Source organism: Peromyscus maniculatus, chromosome 13 (assembly GCF_049852395.1).
Source record: "Peromyscus maniculatus bairdii isolate BWxNUB_F1_BW_parent chromosome 13, HU_Pman_BW_mat_3.1, whole genome shotgun sequence".
NCBI lineage: Eukaryota > Metazoa > Chordata > Mammalia > Rodentia > Cricetidae > Peromyscus > Peromyscus maniculatus.
In genome coordinates, this window is record NC_134864.1 from 40101030 (window position 1) to 40123369 (window position 22340).

Here is a 22340-nt window from a genome sequence, read left to right on the forward strand (position 1 = left end):
ACACATAGATGACCTGCCTCTGCCTCCTAAGTGCACTACCATGCCTGGCTCCATCTTTAGGTCCCCATGCCTGGCTTCACCTTCAGGTCCCCATGCCTGCAAGGCAAGCACTTTAACCACGAGCATCTCGCCTCCATGGGTTTCTGGTAACAGCTTTGTTCTTTTTCCTGGCTTTTGAGCAGCAGCAATAGCAAGTAGGGAAATTCTATATACACAGAAAGTCCTTCTCTGAAGCCTGCAGATACCTCTCCACCCTGTCCCACTAGAACAATACAGCTCTCTAAAACCCTTGAAAAAAGAGGTTGGAAATGGGTTGTGTTCCACTAAACCGGGCGTAAGATCAACTCTAAAGATGTCCCGTAGCCCCGAACTCCACAGATGACATTTAAAGCCCATAATAAATGTAAGCACTACGTAATAAATGTAAGTACTACCTCTTTACTTATAGAAATCTTTCCTACTCAGGCATGGAAGCCTGGAGTGAGGTTCTGCCTGTGCAAGAGACACTAGGGCTACCGTCCTAGACCTCCAAACAGCTTTCATGATCAGCTGTTACCTTCTGGCCACCTAAAAATATGACTACAAAGGAACCACCATTGTCCTTTCTTAGCAGGGCAGTCTGTGTGTGTAAGCAGACAGGGTAGAGGTAGGTCCAACAACAATCACCAGATTAAAGTGCTTAAATAGCTCTATGCTGACAGAATAAATCCCCCAATTAAAAGAAAAAAAAATTTAAAAAAACAGAGCATGTTTTATTTTAATCCTGTTGAGGGAGAGGGATGGAAAACACATAACAAGGGGAGGGGTGTCTATATAATACATACAACATCAGGACCAACCACAGGGAATGAGACCCATTACACCCCTCCCCATCCAACTCCTATGCAGGTTCCAAGGCCAGCTGAGGACAGATGGGACGTGAATTAAGACACAATTGGCACAGTAACATGGCCAATGCACCAAAAGATGGAGAGAATGTCCCAGGGAGCAAGGCTCCAGGCCTCAGCTGCTCCCCCCAGTGGAGAGGAATGCAAAACTTTGGCTCAGCAGGAAGGCAGATTTCAAAAATCAGGGTACCCTAGTTAAAACTTTTCAGATCACAAACTGGAGTGAGTCAAAACATCTATTAAGTTGATGTTTCTGCTTTCTCTAAAGTGTCTTTCCTCTTCAGGCCTGAGGCCAGGTTCTCCTCTTCAATTGGGAAGGCAGGGGAATAAGTGCTTATTCTATCCTTCCTAAGTCTAGGCAACTTAATTCCTACTTTCTTGGCTCTAGAGACAGAAGCCAACTAACAAGGCCGGCTCCGTTAGTGAAAGTCGGCTTGAAGAGCCCTTGGGTTGGCTCAACTGCCTCTACAAACGTTTCTTTGAGCATCCACCCCTTTATAGAACTTCCTCAAACTCGTTACAGACATCTTCAAGTGTGTGAGACATGGTTGAAGACTTCATCTCTCTCTCGAGTTGGATCACTATCCCATCTTTGGAGATGAGGAGGAGAGAGCAAGAGCAAGTGCTGACATGGGAACGGTCACAGAAAGAAAGGCAGTTGACAACTGATTATAGATTCAAGCCCATGGAGACGGAAGGGAACTCCGACACATTATCAATTAAGTAAACAACAGTTAGTGGCAACCCTGTAGTTTCCATAGCCTAAAGAAAATCTGTTAAAGGGAGAGAGGAGACTGAGCCAGCAGAGTCCAGCCATTCATCTTAAATCTGAAGAAACTCATTCAGCTAATACTGTTTCAAGTACAATCACGAGGAGAGAAGGCGCTGCTGAAACTCACACCGGGAGAATGAGATCACAGGGCCTACGCCCAGGATCAACCTACGCTTGCCTCCCTTGAGAAGACACCCGGAAATCATCTTTGAAGACCTGATCTGAAGACTGCCATCCCTCCTGCCCAGTACGATACTCTTCCAGGAAAGCTGGGTAAATTAAGACATCTGCTTTAAGTTTAAGTGGTTAAAAGAAAGGGAAAGAAACACTGAGTTTGGAAAGCTAGCAGCTAGAGCCAGAACCAAGGCTAAGGTCCTCATGGCAGCCAGGCTTGGAAGTGAAAGGACGGGAGCAGAGGGCAACAGGCTCTCGGAGAGCTCCTGCTTATCCTTGGCTTTCCTCTTCCCCTGCCTCCCATTCCACCCAACAGCCTGATGCAGCTATCTGTCTGCCAGAGGGGATGCAATGCCCAGACCAACTTTTTATTGAGCTTATGCAGCTAACAGACTTGTAAACAGTGCCAATTGACAAAGTTATGCTGAAAACTACAGCTTGTGTCCATTAAACACACCTCTCTCGAGATTAAAAACAAAAACCCAAAGTAAACAAATACTGAGAGAGAGAGAGAATTAAGAGACACATCTTGAGTCTTCCAGGAAGGCAAAGTAAAAAAAAGCCACAAGGCTTGGTCCCAGGCGCTCACCATGCCTAGAGCGTTACTCCTATGACCATGTCTCCTCCACCAGTGGCTAGGTAGAGGTTCAGGAGCAGGGTCATCTTGGGCATGCTGCAAATACAGCATTTGCTGGTGTTGACACCCTCCTGGGGCTGTGGCGGCAGACTGCTGTGTCAGGAGCCCAATTCCTGGGAGCAGCAGGGGGATCCAGGACCTCCAGTCAGCCCACACACCTCAGCGGGGTACCTTGCCCCTTTTCTCCAGTGCGGTTCAGCATTGAGGTTGTCTATTCCCAGTCGGCAATAAAACCTGAGCTGTTTTCCTCACAGGTTCCACCCCTGCTCCCCAACAGGGAGCAGTGGGAGGGAAAGGGAGGATCACTGAGGAGGCAGGGGGATTCCCCGGGGATCGGTGACCTGGCCCTCTTGCAGGTTCTTCACCAGCTGTGCAAGCCAGCGTTTCGTGGTGGTGTCATCTTTTAGCACCTGGGCAAAGGTTGTGTCCTTCAGCTGGTCAGGGAGGCATTGTCTGAGTGCTTCACGTGCCCTACATCAGAAACAAACAAACCAACCAGGGAGACAACAAATAAACCCACATTTTGGGGCTTAGAAGAGCCCCTTTCTTAGATATAAATACACCACTCCCTAGGTAGGAATCCATGCTTTGTCAAGTTAATCAAGAATCTACTAAAATTCCTTAAAGCAGGTGTTATGCATAGGTTCAGAAACACCTAGAATGTGTAGTCTACAAATATTTCCAGCATATTCCAATGGAGAATTTCATGCAAAAGGAAAACAGAATAAAATGGTGTTATAGTTTACTTCAGTCCAAATTTTCTTCTGATTTATTATAATAAATACTATCAAAATGCCATTAGACATAGCTTATGGTAAATGAAATTATTTTAAAATCTTTACACTGAAAGCAGACATGGCCTCATTTGTATGATAAATCAGATTTTAATTCTATACTAACATCAGTTATATCTGATGTTATATCTTTAAGAGAAATGCTTCAGATTTCTATTTGAAAACCTTAGAAAGAGATAAATAATAAAAACTATGGTAGCATTAATATCTAGGAGCCTGAAAAAGGCAAATGCCAACTACACAGAAGGCTGTTCTGAACAGTTATAGTTCTTATACTCACACAGGTAGAATTTCTAATAAGTATATTGCAAACTTGGAGGAAAACAGGAATCACCAAAAAAAAAAAAAAGACAAAATGATCAAAGACTAGCTAGTGCTTGACTAACCCCAGTGGCTGGAGACTGAGTTCACATTAATCAAGCTCCTGATCCCTAGGAACTCAAAGTATTCCATTATGTGGCTTGGCAGAATCTGAGCATGTAGCTTTCAGCATAAATTATGGATTAACAGGACAAAAGGTCAAACATTTCTGAAGTGCATTATATCTACAAAGTGCATGATTTTGGCAGAGATCTTGAACACACCAAGAAAAAGTAATAAGCTCAATGCCTTACAGGAAGCAGAGAACTACAAGCCTAAGTAAAGAGCCTCTGGGCTACGGAACTTTCCAAGAGCTCTCTGAAAGTTACTTATCTTTCTGATTATTTGGAGCAGTTATAGAAAGCCCAAACCACACGATATGGCCTACCTTGAAATTGTCTGGGCTTTCTGGAATTTCAGGGTAGGACAGAATTACAAAGGAAAGATCTAACTAGTGGGTATTTAAAAGTTAGAACTTTAGATTTTAATAGGAACTTAGGTTTGTCTTAGATGAACTAGAGTTATATCCTTTCCAATCCTCAAGACACAGGACCCGAGTCATGAAAATCCACTTATGAGACTATTTTCCTAAATTCCTGAGTCCTGTAAATCTTTACCTGGGATTATCTGAGAGTCGAAGGTAACATCTTACTACATGCTTCAGTAGACGGGCAGATGGTTCTTTGGATAGCTGCAGGACCATTTTACCCTGTTTTACCCAAAACAAGATGGGGAGAAAACACAAAATAATTTTTTTTAAAGATTTATTTATTTATTTATTAATTAATTAATTATACAGCATGTATGACTGCAGGCCAGAAGAGGGCACCAGATCTCATTACAGATGGTTGTGAGCCACCATGTGGTTGCTGGGAATTGAACTCAGGACCTCTGGAAGAGCAGTCAGTGCTCTTAACCTCTGAGCCATCTCTCCAGCCCACACAAAATAATTCTAATTGACACCAAAGATCAGATCATATAAGACCCATTATAGAAGTTTCCAATATTTTTATTTTTTTTCCTTTTTGAGACAGGGTCTATGTGGCCTTGGCTAACCTAGCACTCACTATATAGACGAGGATGGACTCAGACTCACAGAGGTCCGCTTACCTCTGCCTCTGGAGTTCTGGGATTAAAGGTACTCACTCACTATTATGCCAGCTAGTATTTTTGAGACAGGGCATTACTTCTTCACCTGGCTGGTGTGAAACTCATGCTGGCCTCAAGCCTGCAGTGATCCTCTTGCCTCTTTCTGCCTTATAAATCCTGGGATGACACATGTACCACCATGGCCACAACCATTATTTCTAGTTAGAAGGCTAAGTTTTCAGCCAGTTACAAAGAGACTACGTTATGTGATCAGAAGTAAGTTGCAGAGACAGTAAAGAACTTACCAAGATCATGGCAACATGGGAAAAACGCTCATATGTCTGACAAATATAGGCCAAACCAGTGTCATCCAAGAGGATCTTCTGGAGGATAAATGTGGCAACCTGGAGTAAAAAGAACAAATACTATCGTACTGAACAATTACTGTATGTCAGGATTTTTTTCTAAAGGCTATTTAAAGGCCTTATTTTTCTTATTGAACTCATTAAGTATATACAATTATTCTCATTTTATGTAAAAGGGAAAGCCCTAGATAATTATCAGAAGGATTGCATAAAATTTGAGGACAGCCTGGGGTACTTAGTGAGTACCACAAACCAGCTTGAAACGAGTTTAAAACAAAAAACCCACAAAAACCAATGATTCCTCCCTAAACCTCCTAATTTAAACAAGATACTCATTTTGGGGAAAAGGTTTGACACAAGGTCTTACTCTGTAGTCATGGCTACCTAGCTTCAAACTCCTAGCAATGCCCTTGCCTTAGGCAAGAGCACAATGTTTGCTTGCAGATAATTAGGATGATGACTATCTTTCTTTGGTGCCATTAGAAGTATTATTGTTTCACTGAGGTATATCACTATGATGGGCCAAATAATATGCCTCAAAGGTAGCCAAGTCTTAATTGTCACACCCCGAGAGTGTTGTCTCGTATGTAAAAAATGGTCTTTGCAGATATAATTAGGGATCTGTTTGTTTGTTTTCAAGACAGGGTTTCTCTGAGTAGTTTTGGCACCTGTCCTGGATCTTGCTCTGTAGACCAGACTGGCCTTGAACTCACAGAGATCCACCTGGCTCTGCATCCCCAGTGCTGGGATTAAAGGCATGCGCCATGGCCACCTGGCATAATTAGGGATCTTGAGCTAGAGAGATCACCCACACAGGTCCTAAGAATCACTAGCATCATTCTAAGAGATAGAAAGGGATTTAACCCCAAAGGAGAAGGAATACAAGACAATGAGATGTGAACAAGTTCTACTGCTTGCTCTGTATAGAGAAGGGAACCATGTGAACACAAGGAATCCAATTCGAGAAGCAAGATTGGGGGGCGGGCATGTCAAGGGACTTCCCTCTACAACTTCTATAGGAATCACGGCTCTGCACTACATGGCTTGATTTCAGCTTATTGAAACTAATCTGTGGCTTCTAGAACTAAGAATAAATTTATGAATTAAGCCACCATTTAATTTTGCTAATTTGTCATGGCAGCAATAGGAAACTAACACAAATACACACAGCAAAGAGCAAATTCACTAACAGAGTGTCACTTGGTGAGTTTTTAGCCTGTATACCATATCTGCATACCACAACAGCTTAAAACACAGAACATTTCCAGCAACTCAGAATTTTAGCATTGCCTTCTATCGTTCCCAGGTAATAGCCGTCCTTTAGAGGTAGTCAGTAAACCACTACTCCAAGGCACCACCACTAGTTATAAAGCAGGCTTATGTCTAGTTTAGTGGATAATGCCTAGTTCCTGAATAGTTACATTATATATTTACCTAGCAGTATTTAAAACAACCAACCAACCAACCAACCAACCAACCAGGGGCCAATGAGATGACCCTGTGGGTAAGGACACTTGCCACCAAGCCCAAGAGCCTGAGTTTAAAACCCAAAACCCACATGCTGGAAGGAGAGAAGCAATTCCCACAAGTTGTTCTCTAACCTTCACATGTGTGCTGTGGCATGCGCACATACACACAAATAAAAACATTAAACAACCAACCAATCAACTAACCCATATACTTGACTAAATTTTACCACCCTGGAAAAGCACTCAGTAATAGGTCTAGAATTAAGCCTGTACACCTGTAGGCATTAATTTTTTATTTATGTGTATATTTGCCTGTATATGTCCATGTATGGGTGCAAGTCTATGCAGAAGCCAAAGAGAGTGTCATATGTTCTCTATCATTCTTGGCTTATTCTTTCCAGGCAGGGTTTCTACCTGAACTGGGGGCTTGTGTTTTCCTCTAGGCTGAAAGCCAGCAACCCCTCGTGATTCTCTTATCTCTATTTGCTCAGAGCTGGGGTATAAGTGTGCACAAGATGTCCAGCTTGATATATGGGCACTGGAATTTGAACATGATTGTGCAGCAAGTGCTCTCAACTACTAAGCTATTTCTCCAGCCCTATATTTAAAAAAGATTTGTCTATTTTTATATGTCTTACATCATGTGCATGCAGTGCTCACAGAGAACAGAAGAGGGCATCAGACCCACTGGGACTGGAGTTAAAGGTGGTTGTGAGCTACTATGGGTAATGGGTATCGAACCTGAGTCCTCTGTAAAAATAGCCAGTGCTCTTAACCAGTGACCCATCTTTCCAGCCCCACCTCTGAATTTTAAAAATACTTCCCAGGTTATATCATTCATAATAGGCTTGACCAAGAACCTTTATTTCAGTGTGCACCTACTCCTCAGTTCTGACCTCCCAGGGCATCTGCACACATGCAGTACACACAGACAGATGTATGCAGGGACACAAAGACACAGACACACACACTATCTCAACTCTCATCCCTAAAAAACTCAGAAAATGATTATAAGAAAAAACAGACATAAAAGATAGATAATATAACTGAAGTTAGTGATACAAGAGGCTAGAACAATAAAAAGAAAAATATAAAAAGCAAGCCACCTACAAAAGGAAAGAGAGACTTTACTACAACATTCAATGTCAAAACACAAAAGGGTTTTGGCAACAGAATTTTCAGAAGGAAAAATGAGGTGAGAATTTTATACAGTCGCTGCTCTTGCTGAAGTTCAAGTACACACCCCTCACTTCATGACAGAAAACCAGAGGGATAGATTTGGCATGAAGATGGCTCAGTGGGCCAAATTTTGCTATATCAGCTTCTAAGGATCAAAGTCTGGCCGGGTGCTGGTGGCACATGCCTTTAATCCCAGCACTCAGGAGGCAGAGGCAGGCAACTCTCTGAGTTCAAGGCCAGCCTGGGCTACAGACTGAGTTCCAGGACAGCTAGGACTGTTACCCAGAGAAATCCTGTCTCAAAAAAAAAACAAAACAAAATGAATAAATAACAAACAAAGACCCAGGTTTGGATCCCCATCACCCAAGTAAAAGCTGATGTGACATCCTATCTGCAACCCTAGACAGGCTGGTAGCCCGTCTAGTAGAAAGAGTGAGCTCTATGTTTCTGTCTCAAAGACTGGTGGAGAAAGTAACGAAGACATCTGACAGTGATCATTAGCCTCCACAAGGGGATCTTCAGGCAGCACACATACAAAGGAATTAACTATCAATCAGATATTCTTCTGAAAGGTCTGGAGCTTTTATGTCTATCTTTTGAGACAGTGTCTTGTTATCAGCTCAGTCTGGTCTTGAACTTGTAATCTTTCTGCCTTAGCTTCCATGGTTTGTGGGTTTTTTTTTTTTTTGTTTTTTTTTTTAAGATTTATTTACTTATTATGTATACAGAAGAGGGCGCCAGATCTCATTACAGATGGTTGTGAACCACCACGTGGGTGCTGGGAATTGAACTCAGGACCTCTCAAAGAGCAGTCAGTGTTCTTAACCTCTGAGCCATCTCTCCAACCCGGTTTGTGGTTTTTAATGATGATCTAATAATTTTTATACGAAAGAGGAAAAAAGTAGGAACCCCAGAGACTGCCCAGCCAACAAAAGCAGTAGTGTGTGCACTGACTAGTTTTATGTCAACTCGACACAAGCTAGCGTCATCTGAGAGGAGGGAACCTCAATTGAAAAAGTGCTTCCATAACCTGTAGAACATTTTCTTAATTAGTGATTGACGTGGGAGGGCCCACAGCACCACATCCATCTTTTTTTCTTATGCTTACAATCATTTTCCTTTCTTTTCTGGGGTTGGAGTAGAGGGGATAAAGGAAGAAAGAGTGTGTGAATTTTTGTGCACTCTATGTGTACACGTGTCTTTTGAGGCCATAAGAGGATTGGTGGTCTTGGGTGCTTTAAGAGCACAAGTTGAACAAGCTACATGGAACAAGCCTGTAAGCAGCACCCCTCCATGACTTCTGCATCAGTGCTTGCTGGACTTTCCGCTCTAACTTCCCTGGATACTGGACTACGAGCTGTAAAATGAAATGAACCCTTTCACCCCCAAGCTGCTTTCTGTCATAGTATATCATCACAGCAATAAAAACTTTAACTAAGATACCATGTAAGCCTGATGACCTAAGCTTGACTCCCAGAACCCACGTAAAAAGCCAGATTTGGTGGCAAGCATCCGTAATCCCGGCACTCCTATAGTGAGATGGGAAACAGACAGGAGAACTGAACAGAAGCTGGTGGATCAGTTCACAGCAGTAGAAACAAGAGAGACCCTTGCCCAACAAGACAGAAAGTGAGAGCCAACTCCCCAAAGCTGTACTTTCTCTCCATGTGTGCCATGGCACAGTCACTCACACTCACACAAATAAACACATTTTAAGAGAAAAGACATTTTTGAAGGTAAAAAATCTGGGGAGGCAGAAAATGAGTCTTGAGTCACAAAGCAGCAGCTCCAGAGCCAAAACAATGTTGACTCTCAGTTAAAATCATATACCGTTTTAGAAAGTTCACTTCCAGATTCCATAATGCGCAAACACAAAGGGATGATTTCTGTTGTCAATAAAAAGTTGATTACTTCTTGTTCGTCTGTTTTAACCAAGGCCCCTAAAGAAAATATGGACAAACAAAATTATTTTAGAGGAACGAATTCTAATCACATTTACTCTACACTGTTCATCAAAACAAGTTAAAGAATTGAAGTAATTCGATGCACAGACTGTAGTTTCTGTGTCAGGCAATCAGTTCTATATCCATCGGAACAAAAAACAACAGTCAGCTGCAGAGAGTCACCTGTGTAATCCCAATATTGGAAAGGCTAAGGCAGGAAGATGTTGAGTTCAAGGCTAGCCTGGGCAACTTACTGAGACGTTGTGTCAAAATTTAAAAAATAAAATAAAGCGAGTGGGGAAAGGGCTCAGTGTTAAAAACACTAGCCTAGTACAAGCGCTGAGTCAGTTAACCAAGATCATTCAACTTAGTTAAAATCAAGTTATTCTTTACCCCCTCTGTAATTTGATGCTAAAATCAGATCTTGATTACTGATCCTCACAGTTGTTACCAGCAACACTGAGAATGGTGCTTGGTAAGTCTGCATACAGATGATGTAAAAGAAAAAAATGAATAAGCTGTAAGAAGGTGAACACACAACTTAAACCACTATTGCCTGTAAGAACTTCAGGCTTACAAAATGTCCCTAATCACTTACCTCGGCTGTTGGTGCAGTTCAGTAGGTAGAGTGCCTGCCTAACACGCACAAAAACCTGGGTTCAGTCCCCAGCAGTGTATTAAGAATGGTGACGTATGCCTATAATCCCAGCATTTGGAGGTGAAGGTTAGAGGATCAAAAATTAAAAAATTCAAGAGTATCCTCAGGTACATAGTGAGCCTGAAGCTAGCCTATGATACATGAGACCGTCTCTCTCTCTCTCTCTCTCTCTCTCTCTCTCTCTCTCTCTCTCTCTCTCTCTCTCTCTCTCTCTCTCTCTCTCTCACACACACACACACACACACACACACACACACAAAACAAAAACAAACAAAAACACAACTTACCAATAACTCCGAGGCTGGTGAGCCGAAGATATTCAAAGGGACGAGTTTTGCTGACTGTGTGCAAAAAGGGGTACAAAAAAAGTGGGATGTGTGCTGCAAGAAAAGCTGACCTGAAAGAAAAAACAACCACATTTAGAACCCAGAGTGGATTTCTTTTTTTTCTTTTTTTACTTATTTATTTGTGTAGACTAGAAGTATATGAATAGAGTAATACTCTCTATTCAGTCATTCCCTCAAGTCAATTTCAATGTCCCAAAGTTTAATTAACAGAACAGGGAAGCTGCCCTGAACTGAACTCAACACTTTGGAGCAGAGTAGATTTCTAAACATCAAATTTCTAAGCCTGAAACAATACTCGAGATTGCCAGAGTAAAGCAAGCTTTAGAAAAGAATTTTACTGGCTTTTAGTCTTGACCAGCGTTCTGAAATGTGTAATTTTGTACCCTAGGAGACATGTGTCTCCTAGGAGATATATTTGTCAGAAATAAGAAATGTTGAGGGGCCGGGCAGTGGTGGCACACGCCTTTAATTCAAGCACTTGGGAGGCAGAGGCAGAGGCAGGCGGATCTCTGTGAGTTCGAGGCCAGCCTGGTCTACAGAGTGAGTTCCAGGACAGGCACCAAAACTACAGAGAAACCCTGTCTCGAAAAACAAAAACAAAACAAAACAAAAAAAGAAATGTTGAGGGCTACTTAGCATACAGTCACAGAGGCCAGAGATGTCTACTGTTTAGAAGAGTACCCTCTTGCCCTCATCCACACATCAGACATACTCAGCTCTGGGTGTCAGTGTGTAACATCCATTCAGGCTAGGGTGATTAAAGCAACACAATACCTTTAGTCCCCACTAAATACCTTAAAAACTCATAAACTCAAAATATGATAGTTTAAAAGAGCAAGTCATAAGTGATAAAGCCAATGTGCTGTTGCACATCTAGATAGAATCCTAGCACTCAGGGGCCTGCCTAAATTAGGAGGGTCATGAGTTTGGGGCCGGCCTGGAGATACTGTCTCCAAAAGAGAAGAGAAGAGAAGAGAGAAAAGAAGAAGAGGAGAGGAGGGGAGGGGAGGGGAGGGGAGGGGAGGGGAGGAGAGTAGAGTAGAAGAGAAAGAAGAGAAGAGAAGAGAAGAGAAGAGAAAGAGAAGAGAAAAAGAGAAAGAGAAGGAGAAGGAGAAAGAGAAAGAGAAAGAGAAAAGAGAAGAGAAGAGGCTACATTAGTGCTGAAGAGATTCTTCCAGGAGCCTGGAAAGATGGCTCTCGGTGGTGAAGAGTATTTGTTGGGACCTGAGTTCAGTTTCCAACACCCATTTCAGTTATTTTACAACTGCTTCTGGTAACTACAGCTGCAGGGGATCTGATGTTTTCTAGTCTCTGTAAGCACCCAAACAAGAGTGGTAGGCAGGTACCTGTTTGCCCTCTAGCGCGCACGCGCGCGCGCGCGCGCGCACACACACACACACACACACACACACACACACACACACACACACAGCATGCTAATGCCAGGTGTGGTGGTACATATCTTTAATTCCAGAACTTGAGAGGTAGAGACAGGTGGGATCTCTTTGAGTTCAAGGATAGCCAGGACTGTTATACAGAGAAACTGTTTCAAAAAAAGAAAAAAAGAGAGATCCTTTTAGATCAAACTTCACTGATGTAAGATTCTGATTTAAATGAACATAAAATAATTACTTAATTTTGGTTTTTTGGAACAGGGCCTCACTCTGTAGCAAGCCTCTTGTCTTAGCCTCCTGGGTGCTGGATTACAGCTATGAATCATCACGTCAAGCTTAAAGCTCTGGATTCATATTTGGGATTGAATCACTGTCAGAAAATACTTTTAAGGTAACTAAGCAAAATCGTTCCTCTTAGGTCACAGCAAGTCACTAAATTAGTTGATTTGCTTATGTTTCTTGCTATTTTGAAAACTGTTTCTATGATTCTGAAAGTATGGAATTGTATTCTACTTTATTTTAAAACATTACACTTCCTTCAAATCTGTAACCAGAAACTAAAAATAGTTATCAAACTTAACTGCATACAAATATGTATGTCAACTGTCAAAGAAACACAAGAGAACGGTGGGTATGGTGGTATACAACCACAATCCCAGCACTTGACAGAGACAGCAGGATTAAGAGTTGGAGGTCAGTCAGGCTGGAGAGATGGCTCAGCCGATAAAGGCTAGGCTCACAACCAAAAATGTAAGAGTTGGAGGTCAGTCTCAGCCAACAATAAAAGCAAAAACAACCAACTCTAACCACAAATACCCACAAGGAACTCCAAAACCAACTGATAAATTTTAAAAAAAGGAAGAGTTCTGAAGACTCATATCCACACACCACACTGCATCCCTTTCTCTGATCACTCAGCAAGGGTATCTAAGCTCCTATGAAACACTCATTCACTCCCATTAACTTACCAACACACACACATACAACACTCACCTGGTCTCCGGGTGTGAGGCCACACACTGCAGCAACGCTAAAGCATTGCAAACTCTGTTGGACTGGTGTGCTGTCAAAGTTGGAGGGTTGATAGATGGATAAATATTTACAATTTCCTGAAAAATTCCAAGAATCCCAGAGAGCAATTAATCACACAATTATTACCACAATGTCACAGCACAGTAAGTTTAAAAGACCACTTTAATTCCTGCAGAATTCATCACAAGCATACTGGACTAACTAGGCAAGACCTTTCCCCATGTAGTCATATGGGAACACTGCGATGAAAACAACTGGGTCTCCTACACTTCCTCCTAGATTTTACAGCTAATCTTTATTTTATTGTATTTTATGTGTGTTGGTGCTTTGTCTGCATGTATGTCTGTGCATCATGTATATGCAGTGCCTACAGAGACCAGAAAGAGGGTGTCAGATCCCCTAGAACTGGAGTTATAGCTGGCTGTAAGTCAAAATGCAGGTGCTGGGGACCAAATCCAGGCCCTCTGGGAGACCAGCCAGTGTTCTTTACCACTGAGCCATCTCTCCAGCCCTCGTAGCAGTCTTTCAATTGAGGGACCCTTACATAACTTTTAGAGTTGTATTCTACTCTATAATGATGAGACCTATGTGGACTACAATTCCGTGTACTTTAGCTGCAAATCCTTCCATAACACTTACAGATTCTTGGTTATAAATGTGTCAGGAATGGCATATGAATTTACTGAACAAATTTGAAAGATTATTAGTAATTTGGGGAGGAACTTTATAGGATGATTATTCTACTACTACCTTGGTACTTTAGGATTGTTCCCTTTTAATTTGTGTTTCACCTATCACCACTCTGGCCTGACTCAAATTTCAGTTATTTATTCTTGGTCTTACTCATTTGTTTGTGTGGTGTGTGTGCACATCATAGCACATGTGTGGAAGTCAGAAGACAACCAGCAGGATCCAGATCTTCCTTGTTCTGTGTTGGTCCCAGGGATCAAATCCAGGTTGTCAACAACCGATTGCCTTTATCCAATAAGTCACCTTACCAGGTGCAGCTGTTTATTTTTTAAAAACACAGATACCCACCTTTTTATTTCGATAGCTGCTACACCTTTACCTCAACATTTTCTTTCCTTAGACCATATCTATGGTCCTTATACTAAGTTCTTCCCTGCTATACAGATCTATCCTGTTGTACTTCTAAAAGCTATTTCTCAACACAGTTCTTAGATTCACCTGTTAAACACAGATTTTAAAGCCTACCTCTCAGACCAACTAAATTCAACCTCCAAAATAATACATTTTACAAATATCTACAACTTTTAAAAAACTGATTCTTGCCAGGCAGTGGTAGCACATGCCTTTAATTTAATCCTAGCACTCAGGAGGCAGAGGCAGGCAGAGCTCTGAGTTTGAGGCCAGTCTGGTCTACAGAGTGAGTCCCAGAACAGCCAGGGCTACAAAGAGAAACTCTGTCTCAACAAATAAACAAACAAAACCAAAACAGATATTTAAACAATCATTCTTCTAAAGTCTTCCAAACTCGTTTGAGCCAAGAAGAGAAACCCACGCAAGTGTGACAAACGTGAGTGAATTCCTACTTGTGGACACACACCCACCTGTAAAAGTGCTGCAATAGTACCAAATGAATGCCACAGCATGGGTGCCAGGTCAGGGACAGACTCTCGCTTCTTGCTTAGCTCTAGCAAAGCATTTTCCCTCGTCTCAGGACTGGACAGCTCATTGATCCACTGATAGATCTTCTCTCTGTCCACTTGGGCCAGTGCAGTAGGCACAGGCTTCAGGGGAGAAAAGAAAACATGTGTCAATTTATTACAATTAAACCAAGGCTCATCCTGCAGTAGTGCTTTAGAAAAATGTATTTTTTGAAACAGGAGCTTTACTAAACACATATATTTGATGCAAAGTAACTCAACCTGTTTGACAGTTAATGAGCCATGTTTAGGAATTTATGTTATAGGTGTATTTGGGCTGTACTGAAAATATATCAGTATGCTTACTGTTATGATGTTTTAAGGCAGAAAACTAAAAAACAGCTAAAAATAAGAGATGACTTAAATATATCTTGGTGCATCTTTATATTGGAATATTATGGAGCCCTTTATGAAAAGACATAGCTCGATATGAACCATATTACATAAAAAATAAAAATATGCAAAACACATTGCTGCAAAAAGAAAGGATACATGTTTAGGTCATTAGATTCCTTAAAAAAAAAAAAAACTAATGGTGGAAACAGGGTACATTTTAGCTTTAAATTCTTTGCTTAGTTCTCATAGAAAAAGTCCTATAACAATAACTAAAAGACTCATAAGAACTAGATCAGCAATATAGTATCTATCCTGGTTAATACTCCTTCCAGTCAGCTTTCTCCCAAATCTTGTCATACATACATACATCACCATAGTAAACTCCAGGACCTGCTCTTCCTCTTGCACTAAGAATATAAGCCTGCGACTTGTATTCAGCATCCCTGTACCTCAACCTGCCTGGAAGTTACCATATAGCATGTTATCACACGTGTGTACCAAGTTCCACCCTCATATGCCCCCTTCCCAGAGTTGATGTGGTGCCAGCAGATAAAGCGTCTGCCAGCGCCCTAGGCACCCGTAAGAGCAATGCCTCAAAAGACACGGGCACCTCCTCTAGCAACCCCTCCAGAGTCATCACTGAGGTTGCAGTTTCCATGGAACTCTGCTCCAGAACCTCTTCAAGTGGGTGGAAATGAGACCCTCCCAGGCACGAGCTTCAGTTCCGCAGCCATTCTAGCAACAGAAGGGCATGTGTGTTTAAGCAACACAGAAGGGAGGGAGCAAGATCCCTTGGAACTGGAGTTACAAATGGTTGTGAACTGCCATGCTCATGTTGGGAACTGAACCTGTGTCCCCGGAAGAACAGAAAATGCTCTTAACTGCTGAGCCATCTCCCTAGTCCCCACACAGTCTTATTGTTAGGCACTATTTTATACTATCTATTCTTATCATTTAAAAAAGTTTATCTTATTTTACTTATGTGTATGGAGGTGTCCAGAGGCCAGAAAGGGCATCCCTCAGAGCTGGGATTACAGGCAGTTTGAGCCACCCAATGTGAATGATGGGAATCAAATTTCAGTCCTCTGTAAGAACAGTACAAATTTGCAGTTGCTGAAGCATTTCTTTAGACTTCTCAACTTCACTTCATAGACAAGACAGCTAAGGCATAGAGAACTTACTTAAATTTAGATGGCAATAGGCTCATACCTATAATTTCAACACTCTGGAGGCAGAAACAGGTAGATAGATCTCTGTGAATTTGAGGTGTCTGGCCTATGCAGCAGGTTCCAGGCTACCTAGAATTATATAATGAGACTATCTCAAAACAAGTAGTCCGGCAACAGAGCTCAGACTCTTTACTCTTTTTTTTTTTTTTTTTGTTTTTCGAGACAGGGTTTTTCTGTGTAGCTTTGCGCCTTTCCTGGAACTCACTTGATAGCCCAGGCTGGCCTCGAACTCACAGAGATCCACCTGCTCTGCCTCCTGAGTGCTGGGATTAAAGGCGTGTGCCGCCGCCGCCGCCGCCGCCGCCGCCGCCGCCGCCGCCGCCGCCGCCGCCGCCACCACCACCCGGTGAGCTCAGACTCTTTTTTTTTTTTTTTAAAGATTTATTTATTTATTTTGTATATAGCATGTATGACCAGAAGAGGGCAGATGGTTGTGAGCCACCATGTGGTTGCTGGAAATTGAACTCAGGACCTCTGGAAGAGCAGCCAGTGCTCTTAACCTCTTAGCCATCTCTCCAGCCTGAGCTCAGACTCTTAACTTCTTTGCTAATGTTGCTTCTTATCTGCCTGAAAGTCAGATCTGATCTAAAAACAATGTTCTTTCCTTTTTAGAGTTACAAGTGTATGCCACCAGCACACAACCTGAAGATGACTTTAAATAAAGCATTGATTTAGACATATAATTAATATGTAAAAGTTTCAAACAAACATTATTATGCTTAGTTCAACAGATCCCAAAGAAAACTTAGTATCAAGAATAATATCATTGATGTTAGGAGAAATTCTCTAGTTATGAAATTACATAGCACTTAATAAACATTTTTTTCCCCGAGACAGGGTTTCTCTGTGTAGTTTTGGAGTCTGTCCTGGAACTCACTCTGTAGATCAGGCTGGCCTTAAACTCACAGAGATCTGCCTGGCTCTGCTTCCCAAGTGCTGGGATTAAAGGCATGAGCCACCACCGGGCTTATAAGTTATTTTAAATAAACATTTATGTGTAAATTGTAAATGTCATTTTCCTCCTCTGGTGAACTGAAAACATGATGTTGAGTTTCTTCAAGAGAAAACAGCTTCATGTTTAAGGGCCAGCCCAGCTCACTGTCTTCCTGACATGACAGCGAGTGAAGGAAAGAATGGGGTTAGACTGAACAGATCACCTCTCAAACTGAGGTGGCTCAACATGGGGCTTTCATTTAACTCCCTGTTCAGGCCTTGAACTCACAGCAATCCTTCTGCCTTGTCCTCTTGTACGCTAGGATTATAGGCTGACCACACTTGACAACATGTACCTTTGAGTATTAACATAAAGAAATATGATTTAAAAAACTTTAAAAATCACACTGAAAGTAGTAACTGTCCTTATGAGGACTCCACTTTAAAAATTTTTGTTTGTAAGTTAGGGTTTCATTATACAGACCAGATTGGCCTGGAATTTGTGGTGATATTTCTTGATCTGTCTCCCAAGTCTTTGGATTACAGGTTTGTGTCAGCTTCAAAGTGACTTTAAAAAAATTCAAAGTAGGCCCAGTGAGGTGACTCAGCTGGTTAAGGGTGCTTGCCACCAAGCCTGAGACTGAGTTTCTTTCATCCCCAGGACTCAACATGGTAGGATAGAACTGACTTCTACAAGTCTCTGTCTCTCTGTCTCTCTATGTGCCTGCCTGTCTGTCTGTCTGTCTGTTTCTCTCACACACTAAACAAATAAACGAAGTGGACCAGTAAAGAGAAGCTAGATTCTTTGCCCTAAGTTTAAACAGGAGGTTTGGCAGCAGCGAACCAATTTTATTGGGTACATTCCTGCCAAAGAGTAGGGCACCTGGGAGTCAACCAGTTTAAATACAAAGACAATAAAATGGGCTGGGAAAATGTCAGTATGTGCCTACAGCTCATCATGAGGATCCGAGTTTGGATCCCCAGCATCCATACAAAAGCTAGCTAGATATGAAGACACAGCACCTTAGAACCCAGAACTCACAGGGGAAGGTTTGTCAGTCAGCTAGTCTAACTGAAATGGGAAGCTTCAGGCTCGGTGAGAGACCCTCTCTCAAAAAGAAACAAGGGGGCTGGAGAGATGGCTCAGCAGTTAAAAGCACTTGTTGCTCTTAAAGAGGACCTGGGTTCAAGAACCTACATGGTAACTCACAATCATTGTAATTCCAGTTACACGCAGTCAAAACATTCACACACATAAAATAAAATCTAAAAAAAGGAAAAGAAAAAGAGACACAAGGTGGTGTCAGGGAAAATGGCTCAGTCAGTACAGCACTTGTCTCCAAGACCCACATAAAAGCCCTACAAGCGTGGTTGCCTAAAATCCTAGCACTCAGGAAGCAGAGACAGAGAATCCCAGGGGGAAGCCAGTCTAAATGGAGTCACAAGGTTCAAGAGAGAGGCCAAAGTGTAGAGTGACCAAGAAAATATCTGATGTCAATTTCAGGCCTAGACAAACACCTGCATTTGTACCCACACACCCACACCTTGAACAGATAATACATAAAAGACAATAATTAAAATTGAAAAAGTGGAGAATCACAGAGAAAGTCATCTGACACTGAACTCTGGCCGCTGCACATGCATCAATAGGCAACTCATGTGCATATGAAAACACACACACACACACACACACACACACACACACACACACACAGAGTAATTCAAGTGTTCAGAGATGCTAAAATTGCCAGTAGAAATCAGTGACAACCTTATGTTAAAGGTGTATCTAATGCCTCTCCTAAAGTTTACTTTGGCTGTTTCATGACCAAATAGCAATTACAGAAGACTCAATGTCATACTTCCACTAATCTAAGTAGCCCCTGGGGTCTATAGAAAAGTAATATTAAGTTATTAAAACAGAGAGAAGTCACTTAGTATACAAACCCAGCCAATGACCAATTACTTAGTTTTTTCATTCACTTATTTAGTGTGTGTATATACCATGGTGCATGTGTGAAAGGGAGAGAACCACGTGTGGGAGTTATGCCTCTTTTCCAACCACATGGGTTCGGGAGACAAACTCAGGTAATCAGGCTTGGAGGTAAAGCATCTTTATCTTCGACCCACCAACCGATCTTACTAGCTGCAATTTTTCTCACATCATTAGCGTTCTACTTTTTACATTCTGTGTGTGTGTGTGTGTGTGTGTGTGTGTGTGTGTGTGTGTGTGTGTATGTGGTATATATATACACGTGTGTGGCAGAGGTGTGCACAGAGACCTCCTTAAGTCATTCTTGGCCATATTCCTTTGGGGCAGGGTCTTTTACTGAACCTGGTGCTAGGCTGGTAGTCAGCAACCCCTAGTGACCCTTCTGTCTCTGGGGGACCCAGAGTTCTGGGGTTGCAGACATGAAGTCATAGCTGGCTTTTTATGTGAGTGCTGGGGATTTGACCTCAGGGTCTCATTCTTGAGCAGCAAGTGCTCTTACCAGCTCAGCCATCCATCTCCCTTTATCCCCTTACATTTACTAATTTTGCAAATAACCCTTCACTGTTTCTGTCCACAATAAATAGAAAAAACAAATTTTGTTTTGAGAATAATGAAGACATAAGAATGTATTCCATAATGATAAGAGCACACTATATTATATTTCAACTACCTCAGTATCTTTTGTTATTGTCTCTCTAGTAAATAATAGCTGCATTCATTGTCCTTTAATAGTACGTCCTATCTCCCTAACTAAAGGGATGGTTTCCTTGCTACATATTAAAAAAGAGAAAGACACTATCTCACCCAGAGGAACAACTTCCAAAGTTGACTCTGGTCTCCACACATGCACACCCACAATATGAACTCATACATGTAAGATTTCATTATTAAGAAAAAACCAAGTGTCTCTTCAAAAGACTTAGGTTATTGTGGGTATTGCTACATGTACTCTTCCTTTCAATTTCTAGTAAATGGTTGTTTTTTGTTTTTTTTTGCACAGATCAAAATAACAAGCAGGTTGGATTATGGGAATAAGGGATTGTGAAGGAATTGGCTCAAAGTTTTATGCTTCAGTCTCGTCACTAACCAAACATCCTAAAGGATGAGTGGTACAAAACTTGTCCAAGCTGTCATTTGGGTCAAATAGCTTAACAAATATTCAAGTTTTTAAATTTATGCACAGCATTGTAAATTAAGAAATACATATTGAAAACTTTTTTTTTCTTTTTGGTTTTTCCAGGGAGGGTTTCTCTGCGTAGCCATGCCTGTCCTGAATTTGCTATGCAGACCAGGCTGGCCTCAAAACTTAGATTCGCCTGCTTCCCAAGTGCTGGGATCAAAGGCGTGTACTACCACCGCCCGGCTTGAAAGTGTTTTTTTGTTTGTTTTTTCCAGACAGGGTTCTCTGTGTAGCTTTGGAGCCTGTCCTGGAACTCGCTCTGTAGCCCAGGCTGGCCTTGAACTCAGAGATCCACCTGTCTCTACCTCCCGAGTGCTGGGATTAAGGGCATGAGGCGCCACCGATGTCTGAAGTGTTTTTTTTTTTTTTTTTTTTTAAGATTTATTTATTTATTATGTATACAGCATGTATGACTGCAGGCCAGAAGAGGGCACCAGATCTCATTACAGATGGTTGTGAGCCACCATGTGGTTGCTGGAAATTGAACTCAGGACCGTTGGAAGAGCAGTCAGTGCTCTTAACCTCTGAGCCATCTCTCCAGCCCCCAAGTGTTTTAAAACTATCCTGCTTCCCATTTGGTTGTGAATGGCCATTCAGTCAGCATTATTTAAGTGCTTATCTTACAGTAGTAATGTCCTAGTAGGGGGCAAACCAAGTGAACGGGATCCACCAGAGATTATATATATATGTATGTATATATATATATATATGTATATCTATGTATATATATATATATATGTATGTATGTATATATATATCCATGACCTCGAGAGGGAGACGGACAACACACAAGTTAAAAAATAAATTTTAAAAAAATCCAGTAATTACACACTGGGAAACCAATACTCAAGAGAAAATATTGGGGTTACAAGCTACTGTGAACAAGGTCAGAAAAAGATACTGTAAGGCAGATTTGTGTATATGTAATGGAGGCAGTCCTAAGGACAACAGCAGGTAAAGAAAACAGAGGCTGCGTCTTGCAGCGAAAAAGGGCATGCACTTTTGGCCGGGGCTTAAGGAGCAAGTGATGGAAACCAAGCCCATAAACGTGACTATGGACCACATCATACAAGGCTTATAGGCCACGGAGTAGTCTACTTTCTCTAAATGTAACCGAAAGCCATAGGATGACTTCAGGGAGGTATAAAACATAAAATAATAATCAGCTTTGCTTGTTAAAAGATAAAACGAGGTGTGCGAGGAAGGCTTTAAACGCAGAGAACTCTAAAATCGGATGCAATCATCCTGAAAACTTCGGGTCTCTGGCCTTCTACAGGCAAAGCCAGTGGCCTGAGCTCGAAGCCATTTCCTCCCCACGGAGCGGTGCCTAGGCGAGGGGCTCCTCCAGGAGCACGGGACCAGAGCGAGGGGCCGTGGAATTATCCTCATCCCCGCCGACGGCCGGCACACAACCGGCGTCCAGAAACTGACGCCGCCGGGCTCCAAGGAACCAAATGAATGGCCCGCTGGGGCCGCGCGGGGCACGGGAGCAGGCCTCGGCTCCGGAAGAGAACGCGGGAGGCCGCGCGCGAGGCCAGGAGGGGAGACGGAGACGGCGGCGGGGGGGGAGGGAGGGAGAGACTGGGGACGGGGAGGTCCGACCCCGCCACGGTCGGAGCGCGGTGGGGCGACTCCCGGACCTCGCGGCTCGGGGGCCAGCAGCAGCCGGGACTCGGGGCCCGGCTCTGGGAGGCTCGGCAGCCGGCTGAGACGGGCATCCCGGCGCAACCACTCACCGCTGCCGTCGCCAGGCTGTGCATGTTGGGAGCGGCCGCCGCTCTCCTCCTTCCGCCGGACGCGCCGGACCCGCGTCCCGGCTTCAGCGGCGGCTGTGCAGCCCGCGATGAGGAGCCGCCATCCGCCTCCGGCTGGCTCCTCCCCCTGCGCTAGCCCTCTGACCTCTCA

At 42.7% G+C, this 22340-nt stretch overlaps 2 protein-coding genes and 1 non-coding gene across 17 annotated transcripts in view; 1 reads left to right on the forward strand and 2 right to left on the reverse strand.

Moving 5' to 3' along the window:
• The window catches only part of Usp37 (ubiquitin specific peptidase 37), a 101647-nt gene that overhangs the window by 11449 nt on the left and 67858 nt on the right, over nt 1-22340 (forward strand). For 10 of the 15 annotated variants that reach the window (XR_013044077.1, XR_013044081.1, XR_013044076.1 and 7 more), the window contains exon 2: nt 12330-12459. The exons of the other annotated variants lie outside the window; for them this stretch is intronic. The gene's annotated coding sequence lies outside the window, so the exon portion shown is untranslated. The remainder of the gene's footprint in view (nt 1-12329; nt 12460-22340) is intronic. 15 annotated transcript variants of the gene reach the window in all.
• Nucleotides 732-22306, reverse strand: Cnot9 (CCR4-NOT transcription complex subunit 9). The gene is made up of 8 exons (XM_006972193.4): nt 22172-22306; nt 14672-14851; nt 13062-13177; nt 10615-10724; nt 9557-9666; nt 5019-5117; nt 4242-4333; nt 732-2941 (listed from the first exon to the last, which is right to left on the reverse strand). The coding sequence occupies exons 1-8, from the start codon at nt 22193-22195 to the stop codon at nt 2773-2775; spliced, it is 900 nt and encodes a 299-aa protein (XP_006972255.1). The 5' UTR covers nt 22196-22306; the 3' UTR covers nt 732-2772.
• LOC121822207 (small nucleolar RNA SNORA36 family) lies at nt 10794-10924 on the reverse strand. The gene has a single exon (XR_006063215.1). It is a non-coding gene; the product is annotated as a small nucleolar RNA SNORA36 family (small nucleolar RNA).